This window comes from Phyllobates terribilis, unplaced genomic scaffold (genome assembly GCF_046119375.1).
Source record: "Phyllobates terribilis strain yellow unplaced genomic scaffold, ASM4611937v1 Scaffold_1__5_contigs__length_1240528914, whole genome shotgun sequence".
NCBI classification, from domain to species: Eukaryota; Metazoa; Chordata; class Amphibia; order Anura; family Dendrobatidae; genus Phyllobates; species Phyllobates terribilis.
In genome coordinates this window covers 294,543,221-294,564,567 of record NW_027362761.1, presented here as the reverse complement: position 1 = coordinate 294,564,567, position 21,347 = coordinate 294,543,221, and the positions used below count along the sequence as shown (strand labels likewise).

Here is a 21,347-nt window from a genome sequence, read left to right as displayed (position 1 = left end):
AGGTCTGGCAACATGTTCCTCCACCAGCAGCCATTGTATGGACTGAAGAGCCATGCAGTCTGTGAGGAAAGCTGCACTAACAAGTTAAGGAGAAGAATCTGTCATACCTATATAATAGTAAATGTACACAAAATCATGTCCAAAACTCATCTAATAAAGTAAAGATAATGTGGTCAACCCCAATAACTCATTCTGCAGCCAGCAATAGTCATTGTAAAGCAGTGTAAATTACACTTGGACCAAACTCTGATCAGTGTCATCTTACTGTGCTCCGATTTTCTCGAATGAGAGAATCTTACTGCAGATGAGGAGAAGATTGAGAACAAAATTTCTCCATCTTCTCCATTCTGTGAGTCCGAGGAAATCCTCCGAGTGCAGTCCAATGATTTTCATGCACCCGTAGACTTGAATAGGTGGGTGGCATCCGATGTGCGCAAAACTCATCTTGCTGCAATCCCAAATAGATATGAGAAAAAAATCTGATCAGCACTTCCCCATAGAATAACATTGGTCCAAGTGCTATCCAATAAAACATTGGATAGCACTCATCTGATGTATACTCCCATGTGAGCAAGCCCTAATACCGAGGCTATAGGAGTATAACGGTGCAAAATTTTTAATGCCATCCAAATGCAACGTTGATTTTTAGCCCTAATTGCATGCATCTAAGTAAGAAAAAAAATTGTTCACAAAGGTGGACCACCCCTTTAAGATCACCCACATCTTGACAGACTGCATATCACTTCTGTTGTCAAAATAGTGCTTATTGAGGTGCATGTAACCAGACCAGTCCGTCAGCCTCCTCCAATTGAAAAACACTGCAGATGTTTTCCAGTTAGAGGAGGCTGATGGTCACATGCTCCTCCATCTGCAGCCATTTTGGAGAACTAGACAGCTGTGCAGTTTGGGGGGAAGGCTGTACTATCAAGTGCTGGAGGAAAATCTGTAATCATTATATATTAGTATGTGCCACAAAATTATGTCCCAAACACATTTCTGATAATAAATAGTGCAAGTCAAATACCCCTACTTCAAAACACTGCACAGTAATGTTAATATACTCAGAGATCTCAAGTAATTACGACTGAGCTGCAATGCGAGGTTGTGCCTGGTAAAGTGTGATGGTGACCTGGTGGCTGACCTCAGTCAGTTAGGTTATATGTACATTGGGCACTTACACAACAGATTTTCTATCCGCAAACCTGCTATGTATTAAGGTAGCAGTACTATGTATGATATTTTAAGAAATGTTATGGACATTCTGCAGACAATATCTGCAGCATAAATAGGAAATTTCTGCTGCGGCTGTTAAAGAAGCACTTCAATCTATATTCTTTTTATTAAATATATGTATGTAATGTAGTGTGAGTTTATTAATCTACTCATCTACTGGTGTCCAGCGCTGTTCTGCTCCTCTTCTCAGTGACATCACCCCTCTGCAGACTGTCTGGGTCACACTGCACCCTCCGTGACCCAGAAGTGACTTTTATAATGCAAGTCTATGGAGCATCAGAACCAGGCTCAGAACCAGGCTCCGTAGCCTTTCACTGTAAAAGAGACTTCTGGCTTACGCATAGAGACTAGAGTGACTCGGCTAGTCTGAATTGTGGTGACAACACTGAGAAGAGGAGCAGAACATTGTTGGAACCCAGAGAGAGCAGCGGTAGGTGAATATATTAATATACTCACACTACATTACATGCACATATAAAGATATCTAATAAAATATATATAGGTGGGAGTGTTTCTGTAACCCAGATTTGACTTTTTTCATTGCAATGGGTGAAATGTTTCATAGTTTAATCTAAGCTGAAGAAACACTGTTTTTCTGCTTGGACAAAACTGTAAAGCCTGCAGCTGATCAGTGGCAGCAGTGGTCACAAGAGATTTGTTTATGTCAGGTGACTGGTGACACAGCGCTAACATCAGAGGAATGGTGCCAGTCTGAAAAGTATGTATAGAGTTTTGCAGTTTATTCTTCATCGTGGGGCTATTAAAATTGGACAATCCCATTAAAGAGGACTTGTCACATGCTCAAAAAAGTAAATACCAAAGCTCCTTTGATTCTGCGGCTTTTTTTCTCCATTTTGTGCTGCGTCACTCCATTCACATTTATTGGTTTTGGAGAGTAATATGTTAAATGGCTGCTTGTAGTGCAACTGGGCGTTTCTTCAGAGTCATCTCCAGGGGCGGGCACTTTCACTCCTCCCTCCCAGATGCTGCAAATCACACCTCAGCTGCTGATCTAGCCATCTAGCAGTACCAGACATTGTCCATCTGTGATTGGCAGAATGTGGGAGGGAGGGGTGAAAGTGCCCGCCCCTGGAGATGACTCTGAAGAAACGCCCAGTTGGGCTACAAGCTGAGATTTCACAGAGTGCGCTCCAAAAGTCACAAATCTGAATATCTCTGCGCTGGAGAGACGCAGTGTAAAACAGAAAAAAGTGTCAGAATGAAGGGAGCTTAGGGATTTTTACAAGTTATTTAACTCAATTATTTTAAGCAAGTGACAGGTCCTCCTTAACTGCATCATTACCGCAGAAATCAGATCATCAGTATTGTAGTTCAAGAAAGCCATAATGCTGTATTTTTGCTAGTAGCTTTTTTGTATGAAGCCATATTATTACAAAGATTTCTGTTTGTCTGGACTATATTTACATTCTCTCCTGCACCTTTTCATAAATAAATGAATATATGTCTCATTTCACATGCTTGGTTGTGCCGCAGTTGGCTCATGTTTCAGAAATGTAGCATAATCAATAACCATAAATGAAAACATACCACATACTGTAAATAAATATACCACAGCATCTGCTCTTCCTTCAGACTGGCTGGCATAATTCTAGTTTAATTACAATAGTATGAAATGACCAAAATAGCATCAGTCCCCTAAGGACACTCGCATTTCACGACAGGTTGTCAGATATTTAATGAGCAAAGTGTTCTCTCTGGTTTCAGCTTTACCGAGCCTCAGCGTTATTTGAAACAATACGGCGTGAGGCGCAGCTCAGCACGGACTACAAGCTCTCCCTCTTTGATCTGCAGACGTCGTCTTACCAGGCTCTGCAGCGGGTGCTCATCAGTCTTGGTAAGAATAACGGCATTCCTCAGTCACAGACAAGGGCTGTTGTCATGGCACTTACAGGGACCTGTCACACACAAATAATGCACTGCTGTCTGTACATCATCACATAAGGATTTATCTTCTGTCCATGGCATATACTCCAACAACAGACAACTTTTCTCTCCCTTTAATCACAATGACAGAATGATCTTCCTTGGCACTAGAAAAAATGGGTAAAAATCTTCAAATTGAACATCCGCTGACCTAAATGTATGATAATCTGAACCTCAGATAAGAGTTAAAGGGGTTTTCTAGAACTCTAAAAATTAGCCTAGAAGAGAAAGTGCTGTAATGGGGAAATAAGCATTAATCACCTGTTAAATCTCTTTCTGTTGCAGTGTAGCTGCTCATGTGGTCCCCGCCGGTCTTTGTTTACTTTTTGTGCAGTTATGACATCACGTACTTCTACATGACTGCCACAGCCAATCACTTTCCTCAGCAGCTTCTTACAGTAGATTCAACCCCTAGCGATCATCTACGGAACCTCAGGCCCACGGGCCATTTACGGCCCGCGATGACCTTTTATCCTGCCCCCAGGCACATTCCCGGGGACCGCAGTGCTTGAACCGGCAGCTGTGTTTTGATGGCCGCCAGCCCTTTCGTTTCTTCTTTTTCTGTGAGCACGTGTACGCAACACTGAGGAGTGTCCAATGACAGATTACGTCCTGACACCAGTGCCAGCATCAGGACGTACTTTGCAGGGGGAGTTAGCGCGTGATTTGTACGGCCCCCGAAAAATGGTATAAATATCCAAATGGCACTTGGCAGAAAAAATGTTCCCCATCCCTGATAATCGCTGCAACAAAGTATACAAAGACCGGTTGGGAACATTGTCCTGTCGGCACTGGAGCAGCGGGGGATTTAGTTGGTAACTATTAATTATTTTTTATTTGATCATATTCCCTACTGTATAGCTCCTTTTTTTTCTGGTCCTTATTATGGCCATAAGTTCCGGCCAACTATGGGTCTCATGCCTCAAAGTAAAAGCATCTTATATGCCTGTGATGCTGTTAGTTCGCGTCTTGAGACCCATAGTCGGCGGACTTGTAGACTGGTAAAGACAATTTCTATACATTAACCTGTGACCTTTTTTTAACAGTAGGAATTGAGATTAAGAACTCAGTCAGTGTGATCTTTTGCAACTATGGACAATAAAATATAAAAAAGTAGGACCAAAGCATCCAATAAGTAATTATTTTATTGCACCCCTAGATACATGCAGCTAATATAGATGAGCCATTTTCTAGCACTTTTCACTTATTTATAGAAATTGTTATTCTGAGAAAGTACCGTAAGTACAAAAAGTGGAAATACTCCTGACAGCTATATTCATACAAAGTTCAGCATTTAGTGAGCTGTGGCATTACTAAAACATAGAATAGATTTAACTATTAAGGCAGCATGTGCCATAATAACTAGGAGACAGATTAGAGGTGTAGGTGGTGAACATTTCACAGGAATACTTTACAGCATGCAGGTACTTTATACTGTCCTGCTATAGGATCGTATATGGCTTTGACATCCTTAGTATGATAAAAGTGTGCCATGGGACATAGCATTGAAGAGGTTACATAATAAGTGTTTAATATATATTTTAGGGCATCATGATGAGGCTTTAGCAGTTGCGGAAAGAGGAAGGACGCGGGCTTTTGCAGATTTGCTTGTTGAACGGCAAACTGGGCAGCAAGAATCTGATCCTTATACACCTGTGACAATTGATCAAATTTTGGAGACTGTAAATAGCCAAAGAGGCCTGGTGCTCTACTACTCATTGGCTGCGGGCTATCTCTACAGCTGGCTGCTTGCTCCTGGATCTGGTAAGAGTGAATGAAATAACTTTTTTTTTTTTTCTAATTAATGGGGATGTTTGGTGAAAAGAAGATATCACCAATCCACTGTATAGGTGGTAACTTATAGTTCGGTTTGGGTCCAACCATTGGGAGCACCACCGATTAGCAGAATGAAGCACTTTTATGCTTGTTAATATGGAGCAGCAGTGCGCATGCTCGACTTCCGCGGGCCGTCCCATCGATACAGCTGCTCCATTCTAACGGGATGCCCAGATATGATTCTTAAAACAGAAATGTTACTAGCTCACTTTTGTATATTAGGAAAATGTAAAGGGAATGATCAAAAGAGAAATCTACTGTAAATTGCATCAATATTTGGTATGACCACCCTTTTGTCTCCAAAAAAGCTTAAGTTCTTCTAGGTAGACTTCTACACAGTTTTTGAAGGAACATGGCAGGGAGGTTGTTCTGAACATCTTGCAGAACTAACCACAGATCTTTTGTAGACATAGCCTTCCACCTATTCTTCATCATGTAGTCCAAGATAGACTTGATAATAGTGAGATTATGGCTCTGTGGGGGCCATACCATCACTTCCAGGACTCCTTGTTCTTCTTTATGCTGAAGATAGTTCTTACTAATTTTGGCTTTGCTTGGGAACAATATGTGGCCTGAAACTGTATTTTACAACCTCATTTATAACAGAGTTTGGCAGTTCCTCACCCAGGTTTTAGCCTCTGTTTCATTTGATGAAAATAATGATCATTATCACCTGTTTGGTATAATTGATTACTCATACACCTGATTATTATCCTAAAAAATCACATAATACAAGTGTACCTAGAAGAATTGTTGCTGTTTTGAAGGCAAAGGGTGGTCACACTAAATGTTGATTTGATATAGATTTCTCTTTTGTTCATTCACTTTGCATTTTGGTAAGTTTAGTATGTCAGAAAATCTAACAACATTTGGTATTTTGTTACTTTTTTATAGGAATATTAAAGTTTCATGAATACTATTTGGGAGACACAACTCTAGAACACCCTGGTGATTTCAGTGAATCTGGAAGTTTGAGTTTTCAGGGGTCAAACAGTTCCGTTCTAGAACAGCACATCGCAAATGTCCGGGAAAGTCTCGGTGTGGACTCCTACTACACACGGTTAGTTGTATACTACAGTTACTTCTGCATTGTACATGTTCCGTGAAAACATAAAATATGAGCTGGTTGGAAACCTGCACAAACATGGAGAAAATAGGGTATACAAACTCCATGCAGATGGTGCCCTTAGATGGATTTGTAGCTGCCTCCACCGTGCTTCTTGTTAGCCTGTTACTTGTGCAGTTACACTGTACTAATGTAACATTTTACACTGTTCATAATGTATAACAGACATGCGGGGGAACATTGCCGAAATATGAAAATGAATGCAAGCAGATGTGGAGATGTTGTGTACAGCTTTTATTGCTTTTCCTGTATGTGATAACTGCTAGATGAAGTATTCTTCACACTGGTTTATGGAAAAAATGGCATGAATAGACGAGGTAGGTGGCATAATCATTGTCCATTCTTTGGGTGCTGCTGCAGGTCATTGGATGGTTTTTTTTCATTGCCATAGACAGCTTTGTTAGAACAGAGCCTACATACCTAGAAAACAGTTGTTTCTACCATTTAATGACTAATTTTCTGTATATTTTGCACACAATAGTGTAGTCTCAGAGGGACCCATCACTGCAGAATATGACAAAAGTCTCTTATCAACCTGTGTATTAATACACAACCCATTGTAAATTTGACAGCAAATAAATCTGAGTTGTCTCCCTATGTTTCTGTAATAGAGATGTTTCCTGGCTACTGCTGTAAAGCTTTATTACAGGGAATATTACAAATTGTAACACACAATCTTACCTTACATAGTCAATTAAACTTGATGGTATATGATGGTGATGTTGTAGTGTACAGTATAGGGGTTAACTCATACAGATACGTTGGGTGTCGGGGTATGAAGTGGGCTCAGGAGCTCAGCCTGCGCTTTACCTGGTAGAAGCTGACTGTTATACACAGCCAACATCTTCCTGTAACAGCAGTGACCTGAGCTTGCTCCGATCGCTGTTGTTTAGGCTGTGTGCCCACGTAGCGTTTTTCAAGCGTTTTTGATGCGGAATTTCCGCAGCGGAAACGCTTGTAAAACGCTTGGTAACCCGCACCCCATGGTCCCCAATGTGATTCCGCAAGTTCTATGCACATGCTGCGGATTTTTCCGCAGCGTTTATGCTGCGTTCAAAAATCCGCAGCATGTCATTTAATTTTGCGTTTCCGCAAGCAGAATTGCCTTTGTCCAATGCATAAAAAACGCAAGGCAATTCCGCATGTGGAAAACGCGTGATAAACGCGCGAAAAATGCGCGATAAACGCGTGCGGAATTCCGCATGCGTTTTTCCGGGAGAGGACTTGCAGAAATGAAGCAGAAATTTTCTGCTTCATAAATGCAACGTGGGCACATAGCCTTAAAGGGATTCTTCGTCAGTAATCAGTTCCTTGTTGGGAATAGTTATTTTAATTTTAACCAGGAAACTTTACAAATCTTCAAGAATCTCTTTAACCTGGTTAAAGGTAAAAGAACTGTTCTTGATAATCAGTGGTGAGAACAACTGGAGATTTAAAACAAAGACTATTGCTGCTGAAGGAGATAGACTATGGTTAACTACTGATTAATATACTTATATCCAACACAAAAGCTACTACAAGCTATAATAATGGGTATAATGGAGTCTCAGACAACAAATGCATAAAATCACAATATTTTATTGAATCATACTTAAAATTGTTACAAAAAATTAAAATTAAGCAGGACAATATACTGTCAGCTACACAGGGCCATAAGAATAAGGATCCGTCTAATTGCTGGTTATTACGATTAAAGATGGTATAATTTGCCACATTCAGCAAATAGACAAAATTAAATCACAGTACCAGTTCTCAGTGTGTCTCCATTGTGGTAATCAAACAAAAGACTGATAGTGAAGGACTATTAAGGCCCCGTCACACTTAGCGACGCTACAGCGATCCCGACAACGATACGACCTGTCAGGGATCGTTGCTGCGTCGCTATGTGATCGCTGGTGAGCTGTCAAACAGGCAGGCTCACCAACGATCAGGGGAGCTGCGACATCGTGGAAAGAATCTTTCCACGATGTCCTGCTCCTGGTTACCAGCCTGCTGAAGCAGGAGCAGGCTGGTAACTATGATAAACAGCGGGTTACTAGGGGCACACGCGCACCTAGTAACCCGCTGTTTATCATGGTTACGAGCCTGCTACGGTGAGCGGGAGGTTACCGCTCACTGTAGCAGAGTGGTAACCATGGTAAACAGCGGGTTACTAAGTGCGCGTGTGCCCCTAGTAACCCGCTGTTTATCATGGTTACCAGCCTGATCGCTGGTCACACACAGCGATGTGTGCTGACCAGCGGGAGGGCAAAGACCAAAAAATGGTCCAGGACATTCTGCAGCGATCAGCGACCTCACAGCAGGGGCCTGATCGCTGCAAAGTGTCACACATAGCGACATCGCTGGTGAGGTCGCTGTTGCGTCACCAAAACCTTGACTCAGCAGCGATCTCGCTAGGTATCTCGCTATGTGAGACGGGGGCTTTACCTTCACAACAGAGATCACAACAAAGAAAACCAAATTGATAAATTACTTACAGCAAGGAGCAAAAGGTATCCCAGTGGCCCCGGTTCTGTACCCTGATACCACTGTTTCAACACGCTTCTTCCAGGGCGCGTTAACTGCCTATGTAAGGGAGCTCTTTAAATAGTACTTGTGTCCAATTTGGCACTGTATGATAGGGACACGAAGGTAATAGTCCTTCACTTTGAATCTTTGCTGCTGAGCACTTACACTTTATATATCCACTGTGGATGGTTCTTCTCCATGAAATAGCAGCTCCTATTGTCTGATGGGACCACTATCAGTCTTTTGCTCGATTACCACAATGGAGATACACTGAGAACTGGTACTGTGATTTAATTTTGTCTATTTGCTGAATGTGGCAAATTATACCATATTTAATCTTAATAACCAGCAATTGGACATGGCCCTGTGTAGCTGACAGTACATTGTCCTGCTTAATTATAATTTTTTGTAACAATTTTAAGTTTGATTCAAATATTGTGATTTTCTGCATTTGTTGTCTGAGACTCCATTATACCCATTGTTATAGCTTGTAGTGGGTTTTGTGTTGGATATATTGATGCCTGGAGTGACGTATTCTTTTCTTTGACATGTGTTGATTGATTAATATACTTGCCAACACTAGCTCCAAGCCTATAATCATAGTGTTGCTCAGTTTGTAATGTACTATCTTTTGGGGGTAATGGAGGTATGTTTTCAGTTAAGTTATACATTTCATGAAAATTACGTAGTTTTGTGTACCGTACATACCAAAAATCCGATAAAGTCTTGTTGGGTGATTGAGTAATGCTTCCTGTTTGTTGACATACCAGTGATGGCCACTTGTTGCAAACTGAGTCGCTCCAGCAGATTGCAATGCGTGTAGACCGAGATGTGAGTACTGTTCAACATTGGGTGTCCCGGTGGTTGGGAGCACAATGACAAACTATAATGACAGCAAGAGGTACACAAGAGCAAAACCTCTGCACAGAAGAATCATGGACTAGCAGAATGGTATGTGGTGATCAATTTTGTACTGCAAGGGAAATTGGACATCAGAGGCCAAGACTAAAGTGTCAAACAGTGTCTCCACAAACCATCAGAAGGCACTGGACAAAGAGTCAGATGTCCAGCTACAAATGCTCCATTGACCTCACTCAACCATTCTCAAAGATTATCATGGTGCAGAGCAAGACAGCAATGGTGACCAGAATGGAGGTCTATTCTCTTCAATGATCAATCTTGAGATTCTAGTTTTTGTCTTGGATGAAATGAGATTAGGCTGGTGACTATGTGGGGAACACAATGAAGAGACCTTTACAAGGGAACAGTCACACCAGTCCTACTCCCAGGATTATGTTATAGTTTGTCATAATGTATGGTAGCTGGACCCCTCCAGTCTACATTCCAGGTACACTAACAGATTAACATTAAATTGATTTATTTGTTGAACCAGTGTTATAGTCATTTATCCAAAGTGTTCCAGAAGCTGTTTTTCAACTCAACAGTGCTGGTCTGCATGTTGCTGGTGCCACTGTGAGCAGCCTGCGTGGTGGCTTAAATGTGCTACCATTGATGGCACTGTCTGCTGACATGTCTCCCATTGAGCACATCTAGGATATCTTTGGTCGGCAGTTGCAAATGGCTTATATTATAGTCTGGCTTAATGTATGGTAGCCGGACCCCTATAGTTATAGTTTTAGTTTTAGAGGTTTTTGTTTAAGGTTGAAGGTAGACTTAAGTCCATCAAGTTCAACCTACAGCAGTGTTTCCCAAACCCCATCCTCACGGCCCCCCTCAGGTCATGTTTTCAGGATCTCCTTAGTATTACACAGGTGAGAGAATTCCTGATGCCTTGATGATACTTCAATCACCTGTGTAATACTAAGGAGATCCTGAAAACATGACTTGTGGGGGGCCGTGAGGATGGGGTTTGGGAAACACTGACCTATAGCCTATAGTCTACATTCCAGGTGCACTAACAGCTCGGCAATTGCAAAGGGAGTTGCCAGCAGTGGATATTGATGATTTATGTGCCCAACTGCAGTAAGCAGTGGTGGAACATTCCTCATACAGCCATTAATAACCTCATTGATAGTGCAGCCAATGTGTGTAAGTGCATGTGTTCCATGACTTCCTTCTTGATGTTACCATTTCAATGGTGAGGAGTATATATAAGGACTACAGAATTCCACAGTCTAGCAATAAATATTGTAAAACCACAGAATAGAATTTCTTACCGATTCCAAAATTTCAAGTTGATTGTATCTAATTATTTGAATTCTTAGTACATGAAGAAAGTGTGACTGATGTACTGGGGAACTAAAGAATGCAAAGTGCTGGCTCATCAGGGAGGAAATCTCATCTTCCCTTTAATAGTCCTCAGCCCGGCTCGTTTTCCAGCCCACAATACCACTGAATTCAGAATGAACCCGTTTCAAGTCAACAGCATCAATACAAAGTGCAGGATGAGGCCTTTTATAATGTAAACAGAAACAAAATATATTTGGCAAGCAGTCAGCAGGCAGGGGAAGTCAGTAAAAACTGCATAATTTGCTGTTTGAGCCTGACAGCCGGTACATCTTCTACCTCCAGGGGATTTTTATCAGGGAAAGAGATATCCATGGATCTGAAAGAGACCTCTGACAAAAGCACTTTGCACACCAGCACCATTATATTTAATGACACCCGCCCTGCCCTTCTACCGTCGTCACACGCCACTTGCACATTTCAGCAGGATCACGGGCTACTGGTGCTTCCTCTATATTATTATTTTTTTTATTGTTTTTCCTTTCTGTTTGCTTCAAAGTAAAAACCTCTTTGTCATTATGAAGGAGAAGGTGTTGTCATTTACCGAGGCACGAACATGTGGTGCTTGTCAAAATCCAAGTCCCTGGTACTGCTGATTTCCATTTTTATATTGTCAGGACTGCACCAGATTCACATACAATGTGTCGGCTGGATGCAGACTGGATACATATGCAGGGAGACATATTACAAGTGGGGGCAATAACCCACTTTCCAGCATTCTTCTCACACAGCTAATAGTACAAGACAATTAAAAGCATCCACCCAGATACATTAAAGATCCTTCATCATGAAATAAAGAAGAAGTCACTTTGTAATAGCAATCTTATTAATACTGTATATCTGGCTTAAGGCATTGGAGACATATTCTTATAAAGTGAATGATTCCATCCATTATTTACATTGCTGGTTGCATTTAGAGAACTGGAAAGTGTCTTCTCTAGCTATAGCTTGAAAATGTACAGTACAGACCAAAAGTTTGGACACACCTTCTCATTTAAAGATTTTTCTGTATTTTCATGACTATGAAAATTGTACATTCACACTGAAGGCATCAAAACTATGAATTAACACATGTGGAATTATATACTTAACAAAAAAGTATGAAACAACTGAAAATATGTCTTATATTCTAGGTTCTTCAAAGTAGCCACCTTTTGCTTTGATGACTGCTTTGCACACTCTTGGCATTCTCTTGATGAGCTTCAAGAGGTAGTCATCGGAAATGGTCTTCCAACAATCTTGAAGGAGTTCCCAGAGATGCTTAGCACTTGTTGGCCCTTTTACCTTCACTCTGCGGTCCAGCTCACCCCAAACCATCTCGATTGGGTTCAGGTCTGGTGACTGTGGAGGCCAGGTCATCTGGCGTAGCACCCCATCACTCTCCTTCTTGGTCAAATAGCCCTTACACAGCCTGGAGGTGTGTTTGGGGTCATTGTCCTGTTGAAAAATAAATGATGGTCCAACTAAACGCAAACTGGAGGGAATAGCATGCCGCTGCAAGATGCTGTGGTAGCCATGCTGGTTCAGTATGCCTTCAATTTTGAATAAATCCCCAACACTGTCACCAGCAAAGCACCCCCAACACCATCACACCTCCTCCTCTATGCTTCACGGTGGGAACCAAGCATGTAGAGTCCATCCGTTCACCTTTTCTGCGTCGCACAAAGACACGGTGGTTGGAACCAAAGATCTCAAATTTGGACTCATCAGACCAAAGCACAGATTTCCACTGGTCTAATGTCCATTCCTTGTGTTCTTTAGCCCAAACAAGTCTCTTCTGCTTGTTGCCTGTCCTTAGCAGTGGTTTCCTAGCAGCTATTTTACCATGAAGGCCTGCTGCACAAAGTCTCCTCTTAACAGTTGTTGAAGAGATGTGTCTGCTGCTTGAACTCTGTGTGGCATTGACCTGGTCTCTAATCTGAGCTGCTGTTAACCTGCGATTTCTGAGGCTGGTGACTTGGATAAACTTATCCTCAGAAGCAGAGGTGACTCTTGGTCTTCCTTTCCTGGGGCAGTCCTCATGTGAACCAGTTTCTTTGTAGCGCTTGATGATTTTTGCAACTGCACTTGGGGACACTTTCAAAGTTTTCCCAATTTTTCGCACTAACTGACCTTCATTTCTTAAAGTAATGATGGCCACTCGTTTTTCTTTACTTAGCTGCTTTTTTCTTGCCATAATACAAATTCTAACAGTCTATTCAGTAGGACTATCAGCTGTGCATCCACCAGACTTCTGCACAACACAACTGATGGTCCCAACCCCATTTATAAGGCAAGAAATCCCACTTATTAAACCTGACAGGGCACACCTGTGAAGTGAAAACCATTTCCAGTGACTACCTCTTGAAGCTCATCAAGAGAATGCCAAGAGTGTGCAAAGCAGTCATCAAAGCAAAAGGTGGCTACTTTGAAGAACCTAGAATATAAGACATATTTTCAGTTGTTTCACACTTTTTTGTTAAGTATATAATTCCACATGTGTTAATTCATAGTTTTAATGCCTTCAGTGTGAATGTACAATTTTCATAGTCATGAAAATACAGAAAAATCTTTAAATGAGAAGGTGTGTCCAAACTTTTGGTCTGTACTGTATGTGCCGTAATTACTTATACAAGTGGAAAATAGACATAGGTCCATAGGTTCAACTTTTCTCCACCAGTTAATTCTTTTATATGTTTTAAAAAATTTTTTCCTAATGAAACAAAAGGCAATGGAAAATTGTTTCCTTTGGGCCAGGTTCATAGCGGCATATTTCACTGTCTGTGTACGGACCACAATACCCAGACTAACCACGGGTCTCCTGACCTTAAATTACAATCTCTTAGATACATATGCGGTAAGTTTGGGTCGGGAGACTCATCACCAGACCGGGCATTGTGGTCTGTATACGGACATTGAAATACGCTCGTATGAACCCGTCAACTTCAGTGCCAGCTTGGGGACACTGGCTCAATTGGAGAAAAGCAAAAACTACATTTCAAAGTACATTCTGTCATGCTTCACAGAAGCCGACTTTTCTTGCGTTAAATAGAATTTATTAGTGATGGGGGAGCATGCCTGGCACTACATCGGGGTTCTTGATCGAGTATCAAGCAGTGCTATCACATGGTGCTCGAGTGCTCGAGTCCCCATAAAAAGCTCATTTGAATCTGAGTCGAGAGAGAAAGATCCAGAAAAATGCTCGAGTTTGCCATTCACTTCCATTATACTAGCTACTCGAGTCGAGCAAGTCCGAGCGTCCGATGTGCACAATTCAAATACCGAGCATTCGAGCATTTCAGTGCTTCAATAGCATTTATTAAAGCCCTAAAGGACAAATTCATAACTGCATTTGTGCCTAGTCTAATCTAATCTAATCTGAGAGCGACATGATGTAAAGACAGAGACCCTGATTCCAATGATGTGTCACTTACTGAGCTGCTTGCTGTAGTTTTGATAAAATCAGTGGTTTAATCAACAGAAGAGTATCACTAGAGGACTAGTAAACCTGCTGTCATGTAGTCCTTTCTGCCTATGGACAGTGTACAAAGAAAGCTGCCAATCAGGGGTGTGGGTGAAAAGCAGTGATTTTATGGAAATTTGAGCGTGTAGCACAGTAAGTGACACATCGCTGGAATCGGGGTCTCTGCTTCTATACTATGCTGCTCTTAGATGGGATAGAAAAAAACCTGGTGACAGATTCCCTTTAATGATAAATTTGGCATAAAAAATCCAGTGTACCTCTTTAAGTTTGGTGGTTGATACACCTCCCAATGTTAGAAACGCATAAGACCAATGTGTCAAATGTCACATGGAATCGTAGAAAATTGCACTAATCAGTGCATCTTTTCATGCTTGTTCATAATGGTTGCAACATAGTTACATAGGTTGAAAAAGACCTAGGTCCATCAAGTACTACCTTCCTCCCCCCAATTGTACATTTTGTCACAAAATTAACTATAACCCACAATGTTATGTGTATAGAGGAAATCATCCAGCCCTTTTTTAAAGCTGTTATAGTGTCATAAATGTATTTGTTCCATGGCTTTTTTTTAACACAGCTTTCTTACATCTTTTATGTCGAAGTGCAATCATAAATATGTTGCAATTAACTCCAAAATTTTAACCACTCATAATTTTCTTATAATGTTTACATTTTGTCGTGGGTACTAAAAATTGTGTAATAAATAGTGAAAAACATTGATAAATTTGGCTTAGGCATTTTGCCAATGAAATGTTGCAGTGTCCAAAAATGCAATTATAAATTATCCCTGTTTATGTTTTGGCTGACCGTAGTCATTGATATATATATATTTTACATCATTTTTGAGAAAGATTACTGTTAAGGCTCATTTGGTGAGGTGGATTCTCTAAGCTGTAGGTCTGGGTATACAGCATGGATAAAAGCTATTAGTGTAGTGGGATTCAGCACCTTGCACGTGGAACAGCAGAATGGCACTTTGGACAAGAAAGTTCAGCTGAATTTACAGGCCTGCATTGAAACAGCAGAGTCGAGTATACAGACAGGCAAATTGGAACAGCAGAGCCGAGTATATAAACAGGCACTTTGTAACAGCAAAGCTGAATGGTTGTGCCATTTGTTTGTCTGCTGATACTCTAAAGCCCCCGTCTCACATAGCGAGATCGCTAGCGAGATCGCTGCTGTGTCACGGTTTTGGTGACGCAACAGCGACCTCACCAGTGATGTCGCTATGTGTGACACTTTGCAGCGATCAGGCCCCTGCTGTGAGGTCGCTGATCGCTGGAAAGTGTCCTGGATCATTTTTTGGTCGTTGCCCTCCCGCTGGTCAGCACACATCGCTGTGTGTGACCAGCGGGAGCAGCGATCAGGCTGGTAACCATGATAAACATCGGGTTACTAGGGGCACACGCGCACCTAGTAACCCGTTGTTTATCATGGTTACGAGCCTGCTAAAGTGAGCGGTAACCTCCCGCTCACCGTAGCAGAGTGGTAACCATGATAAACAACGGGTTACTAGGTGCGCGTGTGCCCCTAGTAACCCGATATTTATCATGGTTACCAGCCTGCTCCTGCTTCAGCAGGCTGGTAACCAAGAGCAGGACATCGTGGAAAGATTCTTTCCACGATGTCGCTGCTTCCATGATCGTTGGTGAGCCTGCCTGTTTGACAGCTCACCAGCGACCACATAGCGACGCAGCAACGATCCCTGACAGGTCGTATAGTTGTCGGGATCGTTGCAGCGTCGCTAAGTGTGACGGCTGTAGCTGAGCACAGTGGGATAGCAGACCTGGTTTTCTAAGGAGACACACTTGAGGATAGATTTAACATAGTCCAGCAGTATAGCAGATGTTATTTATTCAGGAGACACACTTGAGGTTAGAGGTAGCAATGCCCAATGGAGAGGTAGAGCTTGCTTGGTCAGGAGACATACTTGATGTTAGAAATATACAGAAGTATACGGACAGAAACATTGGAACAGCAGAACCGAGTATGAAAACTGTATTTCAGAGCTTGTTTTTTTCAGGAGAAACACTTGAGTTTAGAGGTAGCAAAGCCCAGCAGTAAGGTAGCTGCTATTGCCAGACTATCTGAATACTCAGGTGGCATGCTGAGTGAGCTAACCTGAAAAGGCCTAGGTTCATGACAACAAAGGTCCGCTACAGAGGTTATCATGGTAACCCGATGTGCACCTGAGCAGAGGGAGCTGGTCACTGATACTGATGTAGGGCGTGCCTGGTGCTGGAGCCGGGACAGGTGAGTAGTAGTTACTTTCTGCTGTAAACATAACAGGTAACTCTGCCCAAAATATATAATTACTTACAACTACAATAATTCATTCTTGGTGTACCAGTAATGGCGTTTCTTATTTTGATCAGATGATCGTGAGATCCTCCATCCACCTGCTCCAATTTAGTATCTTACTTTATGTTGATCATCGCAGACCTCTTTTTTTATGAATGCCTGTAATAAAACTCTTTAGCTATTGATGTTTTTGATACATGTCACAATCCATATTCAATTTGTTCTGTTTTCTCCCGTTTTAGGGAATTTTAACCACATCCATGTTTACAGCGCATTAGGTTTTCTTTCTTAGGCCATAAATCACTTGAAACTACCATTTCTTTTCTGCTAACTTGAAGCAATACCAAAGTAAAAACCAGAGGTAGAATATATATGGTTGACTGAGATGGCTTAAAGGGTTTTGGAGCATGAATATCCCGTGCAGGTGCTCAGTGATGCGAGTCAAAAGATTTCTAAACACACAGGAACAGTTTTCTGGCACTGAAAGAGAAGAGTCTAAAAAGAATCTTCACAGATTATTTATTGTACTTAATATTACAATCACATGAGCATGTATCATTAGAGTCTATGTCTAGTTATGCTCTGTGTTTGCTAAGTACCGAATTCGAGAGCAGAAACTCAGTTTTATGCTTGGCCTTATTTGCTTTTGTGGAGAGAAACCATGTTGAGATATGCAAAATCAAAGAAGGTGCATCCTTTCAAAAGTCTGCAGCTTGATCAAACAATCACTTCCCTTCTAGCTGTGCATTTCCCTGAAGAGGCCGAGTCTGTCAATCAGTTAAAGAACAGAGTAACTAAAATCATGCCAGTTACCAGGGAGGGCATAGCAAATTACAAAAACTCTAAATAAGTGGAGCTATTTTGAGTTTGAAGATTGGAAGTCCTTCAGAACTTGCTGCACTGTTTCTATTTTATTATACATTTCAAGATGTACTTATAGCTTTGAACTCTGCATTGGTCTGTTTATTGAAACTTGCCAAGCATGCCACTACTTCTGCTGTGTGCAGCAAGCCCTATGTAAATGTTTATTTTGTTTCATAGCTACAGTATCTTATTATAACCCGTTCCATGTCCGTGCCTGAATAATACTTACACTTTCATGCCCCCCCCCCACTTTTCATTTGAAAAAATGTTCTATTTTCATGTTTTGATATATAATTAACACAACTTAGATTTTGGGTGGCGTTATTTTTTTTTTTAATGCTTCTAGATCTTTCATATATAGCTTTTGTAATAGATAGATGGCTGATATGTGATCAGACTGTTGTTTGACTTTGGATGTGACTTTCTATGTACGGCCAACTTGATTACATATTTAATGGGTCGTAAGATTATGAATTTATTAACATAGGCAACACTTTTTGTAAATAGTGTGACAAAGTCACTAGAAAAGTACTGAAGGGGAAATATGTAGCACTGAGATTGTTAGTAGTGTTGAGCGAATTTGTTCGGCATTTCAAATTCGGGTTCGTGTTTGGGGTTCCTGCTTGTTCGCACCAAAATTTCGGCTCTGTCCACGAACATCCCTGATTTGCCACGCTGTCACGCAGATCTGCGTGACAGCTTGGCAAATCAGGGTTAACACGCTGTCACGCAGATCTGCGTGACAGCGTGGCAAATCAGGGATGTTCGTGGGCAGAGCCGATTTTTTGGCACGAACAAGCCGGAACCAGGAACACGAACCTGAATTTGAAATGCCGAACAAATTCGCTCAACACTAATTGCTAGCTCCACTAATATAAACATAGGAAAAATGTTCCAGCACACAAAGTAATGAGGGGTTAATCAGCCATGTTTAGTGCTAGGATGATTAAACACCTGTAGAGGGGGAGGAGGTCAGAGGATAAATTCCCAGCCTTTTAGAGCATTTGGTGTGGGGTGGGTCTGGAGGTGAAAGCCCTGGAGCTGTTTTATCATGTGAAGGAAAGCTGTTTGTTCCTGCTACCCGTAGCAACAAGGACTGTTATAAGCTATGTTTTGTTTTCCCTGTTAAGCCGGGAAGGCCATGTTTGTTTTCCTAACATTGCCGTGGTTTAGTAAATAGAAAATTAGCGTGCACACTGTCAAATAGAATTGAGGTGCAGATGCAATGGACTGGAAATGTCCTCAAATCACGTAAAAATTAATTCATCGCGCACTCATAGGAAGTTTTGCTTTTTAGTGCCAATTTATTTATACCAATGAAATGTAGGAAAAATAACAGTGGTGAAGGCGACAATAGGTAGACGTTTCGGCCACACTGGCCTTATTCATTAAGTCACTACTGCAAAAAAGATAAATAGCATGATGAGAAAAAAATATAACAAAAGATGCATAATTGAAAGTCATACATAAGAATACATCTCGGTTGACACTGAGTTACGAAAGAGGTAGGTAACGGAATAGACGGTGTCAAAAGGGGGAGGAGGGGAAAGTGGGGATGGAAAGGGGAGGGAGAGAGAGGAGGGGGGGGAAAGGGGGGTTGGGGTGGAGGGTTAGGATAGGATGGAGGCAGAGGAATATTATATACAAATAAAAGCAGTTAAAAACAGTCAAGGTATACCAGGGGGAGCACAGGTATTTGAGTATAGGGGATTCCTTATTTGTATCAAGTTTATTTTAGCAGGAAGGCACCATAGAAGGTAGAGAGCAGTTCCAGTCAGAAGCTGCAACAATGAGGGGATGCGGATCAGTATCATGAGGCATGGGGTAGAATGCCTAAGCTAGTGGATATAAGTACCTTAACAAAAGACAGGGGTTCATCAGCCTGTGGAGAGCTGAAATAGAAGTATTGCCGGTTACCAGTGCTGTCAAAGGGTTTGGATAAGGAGTAAAGCCCATATGGGTCAATAAGTACCCGCAGTTCCTGTATCAGGGGTGTCTCTAGATGGGGAGTCCCATAAATGGTAGAAGTGGAGGGTACAGGCAGCGTTCCCACATTAGGCTGTTGGTAGTGTGGGAGTCAGGCTGCCTTATATACGCAGTGCTGCATGCTGCAGGAAGTGCGTCATCAGGGGGCGTGTCCCAGAAGTGGCACGTTGCTGGTTCGTCATGTGACAGTGGTTGTTTATTGGTAGCCATGGTAACCAGCCACATCGCACTGTGTAGGGGGTTGTAGTGAGAGAGGGAGTAACTGTGGGGGTGTACAGAGTCACAGAGCTCTGCATGGAGGGCTGGACTGGGAGTAGCAGTGGGATATACAGAGAAATGACGTGCGGTGAGCAGGTCACATGTGGGAGGTGATGCATGCAGGTTATCATGATGATGCGAACCTGATATTTGTAGTGTATGAACTGACCCATCATGGCATAGAAGCACAGAGTTTAGTAACCCACAGCAATGGTATGGTAACAGGTAGAAGGTAATGTAAAGTAACCCTATATATTGGGGAGTGACATGCTATGGAAAGTAGGGACGATTCTCCTGAATAATTATGCACAACATGCTATATGGTATATATACTCATAGAGAGGTAGAGAGAGAGAATGTCAGGTAATGCCTGTCACGATGTAAAGTGTGGGGGGGGGAAAGGGGGTTAGTGGTCATGCGTATAAAGACGAAGCGGTAGTGGGGTAGTAGGTACTCACCCGGAGGAAGGGGGATTTTTAAATGGGTCTGTAAAAGAAGGAGTGCGTTAGAAGGTCCAGTTTAATACACTATTGAATCCCCAAGGGGGTGATTTGTCAGGTATATATACCACTAAGAGGGAACACGTTAGTAAGTCCAATTTATTTCACTATGAGAATTTGGAAGGTATGTATCCCACTAGGAAAAAGAGTATGTCAGTAGGTCCAATTTATTTCCCTATTGAGTCCCCCAGGAGAGAGGGTTTGCAGGGTATAGATCCAGTAGGTCTCACGTTGTTTGAGAAGCCTGATGTGGTTACCACCCCGTCTGGGTCTGGCTACGTGTTCTAAAACCTGAAAACGGAGTTGGGCAACGGTATGCTTTGCTTTAGAGAAATGGTCAGGTAGTGGGAGCCAATTTTTACTGCAGCGGATTGTGGATTTATGACTGGCAATCCGGTCACGTACGTGCTGTGTCATCTCTCCTACATAGAGTAGGCCACAAGGGCACTTGATGACATAAATGACGAAGTTGGAATCGCATGTGAAGAAGCCCTTGATTGGATAACTCTTTCCTGTCCTGGGGTGGGTGACAGAGTCAGATTTAATGATATTAGAGCAGGCGGCACAGTTGAGACAGGGGAATGTCCCGTTGCGACGGGTATTGAGTAAACGTTGGGATGGGAGTGTCCGTGTGCTGCCAAGGTCTGCTCTAACGATTTTATCCTTAATGTTGCATGTTCTCCTGGTGCACATAAGAGCCGGGGTTGAAAATGCCGGAATCTCTGGATAGGCTTTGGAAAGAAGGGGCCAGTGTTTTTTGATGGTGACGTGTATTTTCGGCATAAAAGGATGATATGTGTGAATGAATGGTATCCTTTCAATTTTTACGATGGGTGGATGTTGTGGTGTAGGGGTCAGGGCCCGGTTCCTTTCTAGTAGGAGGAGTTTGGTGGGATAGTTGCGTTCCTGAAATTTTTGTGACCTGTCTTGTAATCGCTGTGGAAGAATGTTCTGGTCTGAAACAATCCGGGTGACCCTATGGAACTGAGAACGGGGTAGGCTATTCTTTGTAGTTTTGGCATGGCAACTGGAGTAGTGTAGCAAGCTGTTGCAGTCGGTGGATTTAGTGAATAGATCAGTG

At 42.0% G+C, this 21,347-nt stretch overlaps 1 protein-coding gene across 3 annotated transcripts in view; it reads left to right on the top strand.

Moving 5' to 3' along the window:
• TTC28 (tetratricopeptide repeat domain 28) overlaps nt 1-21,347 on the top strand; it is an 824,287-nt gene that overhangs the window by 591,752 nt on the left and 211,188 nt on the right. For all 3 annotated transcript variants that reach the window (XM_073673179.1, XM_073673184.1, XM_073673189.1), the window contains 3 exons: nt 2,959-3,088; nt 4,723-4,941; nt 5,908-6,073. In XM_073673179.1, the coding sequence (XP_073529280.1) occupies nt 2,959-3,088; nt 4,723-4,941; nt 5,908-6,073 (515 nt within the window). The remainder of the gene's footprint in view (nt 1-2,958; nt 3,089-4,722; nt 4,942-5,907; nt 6,074-21,347) is intronic.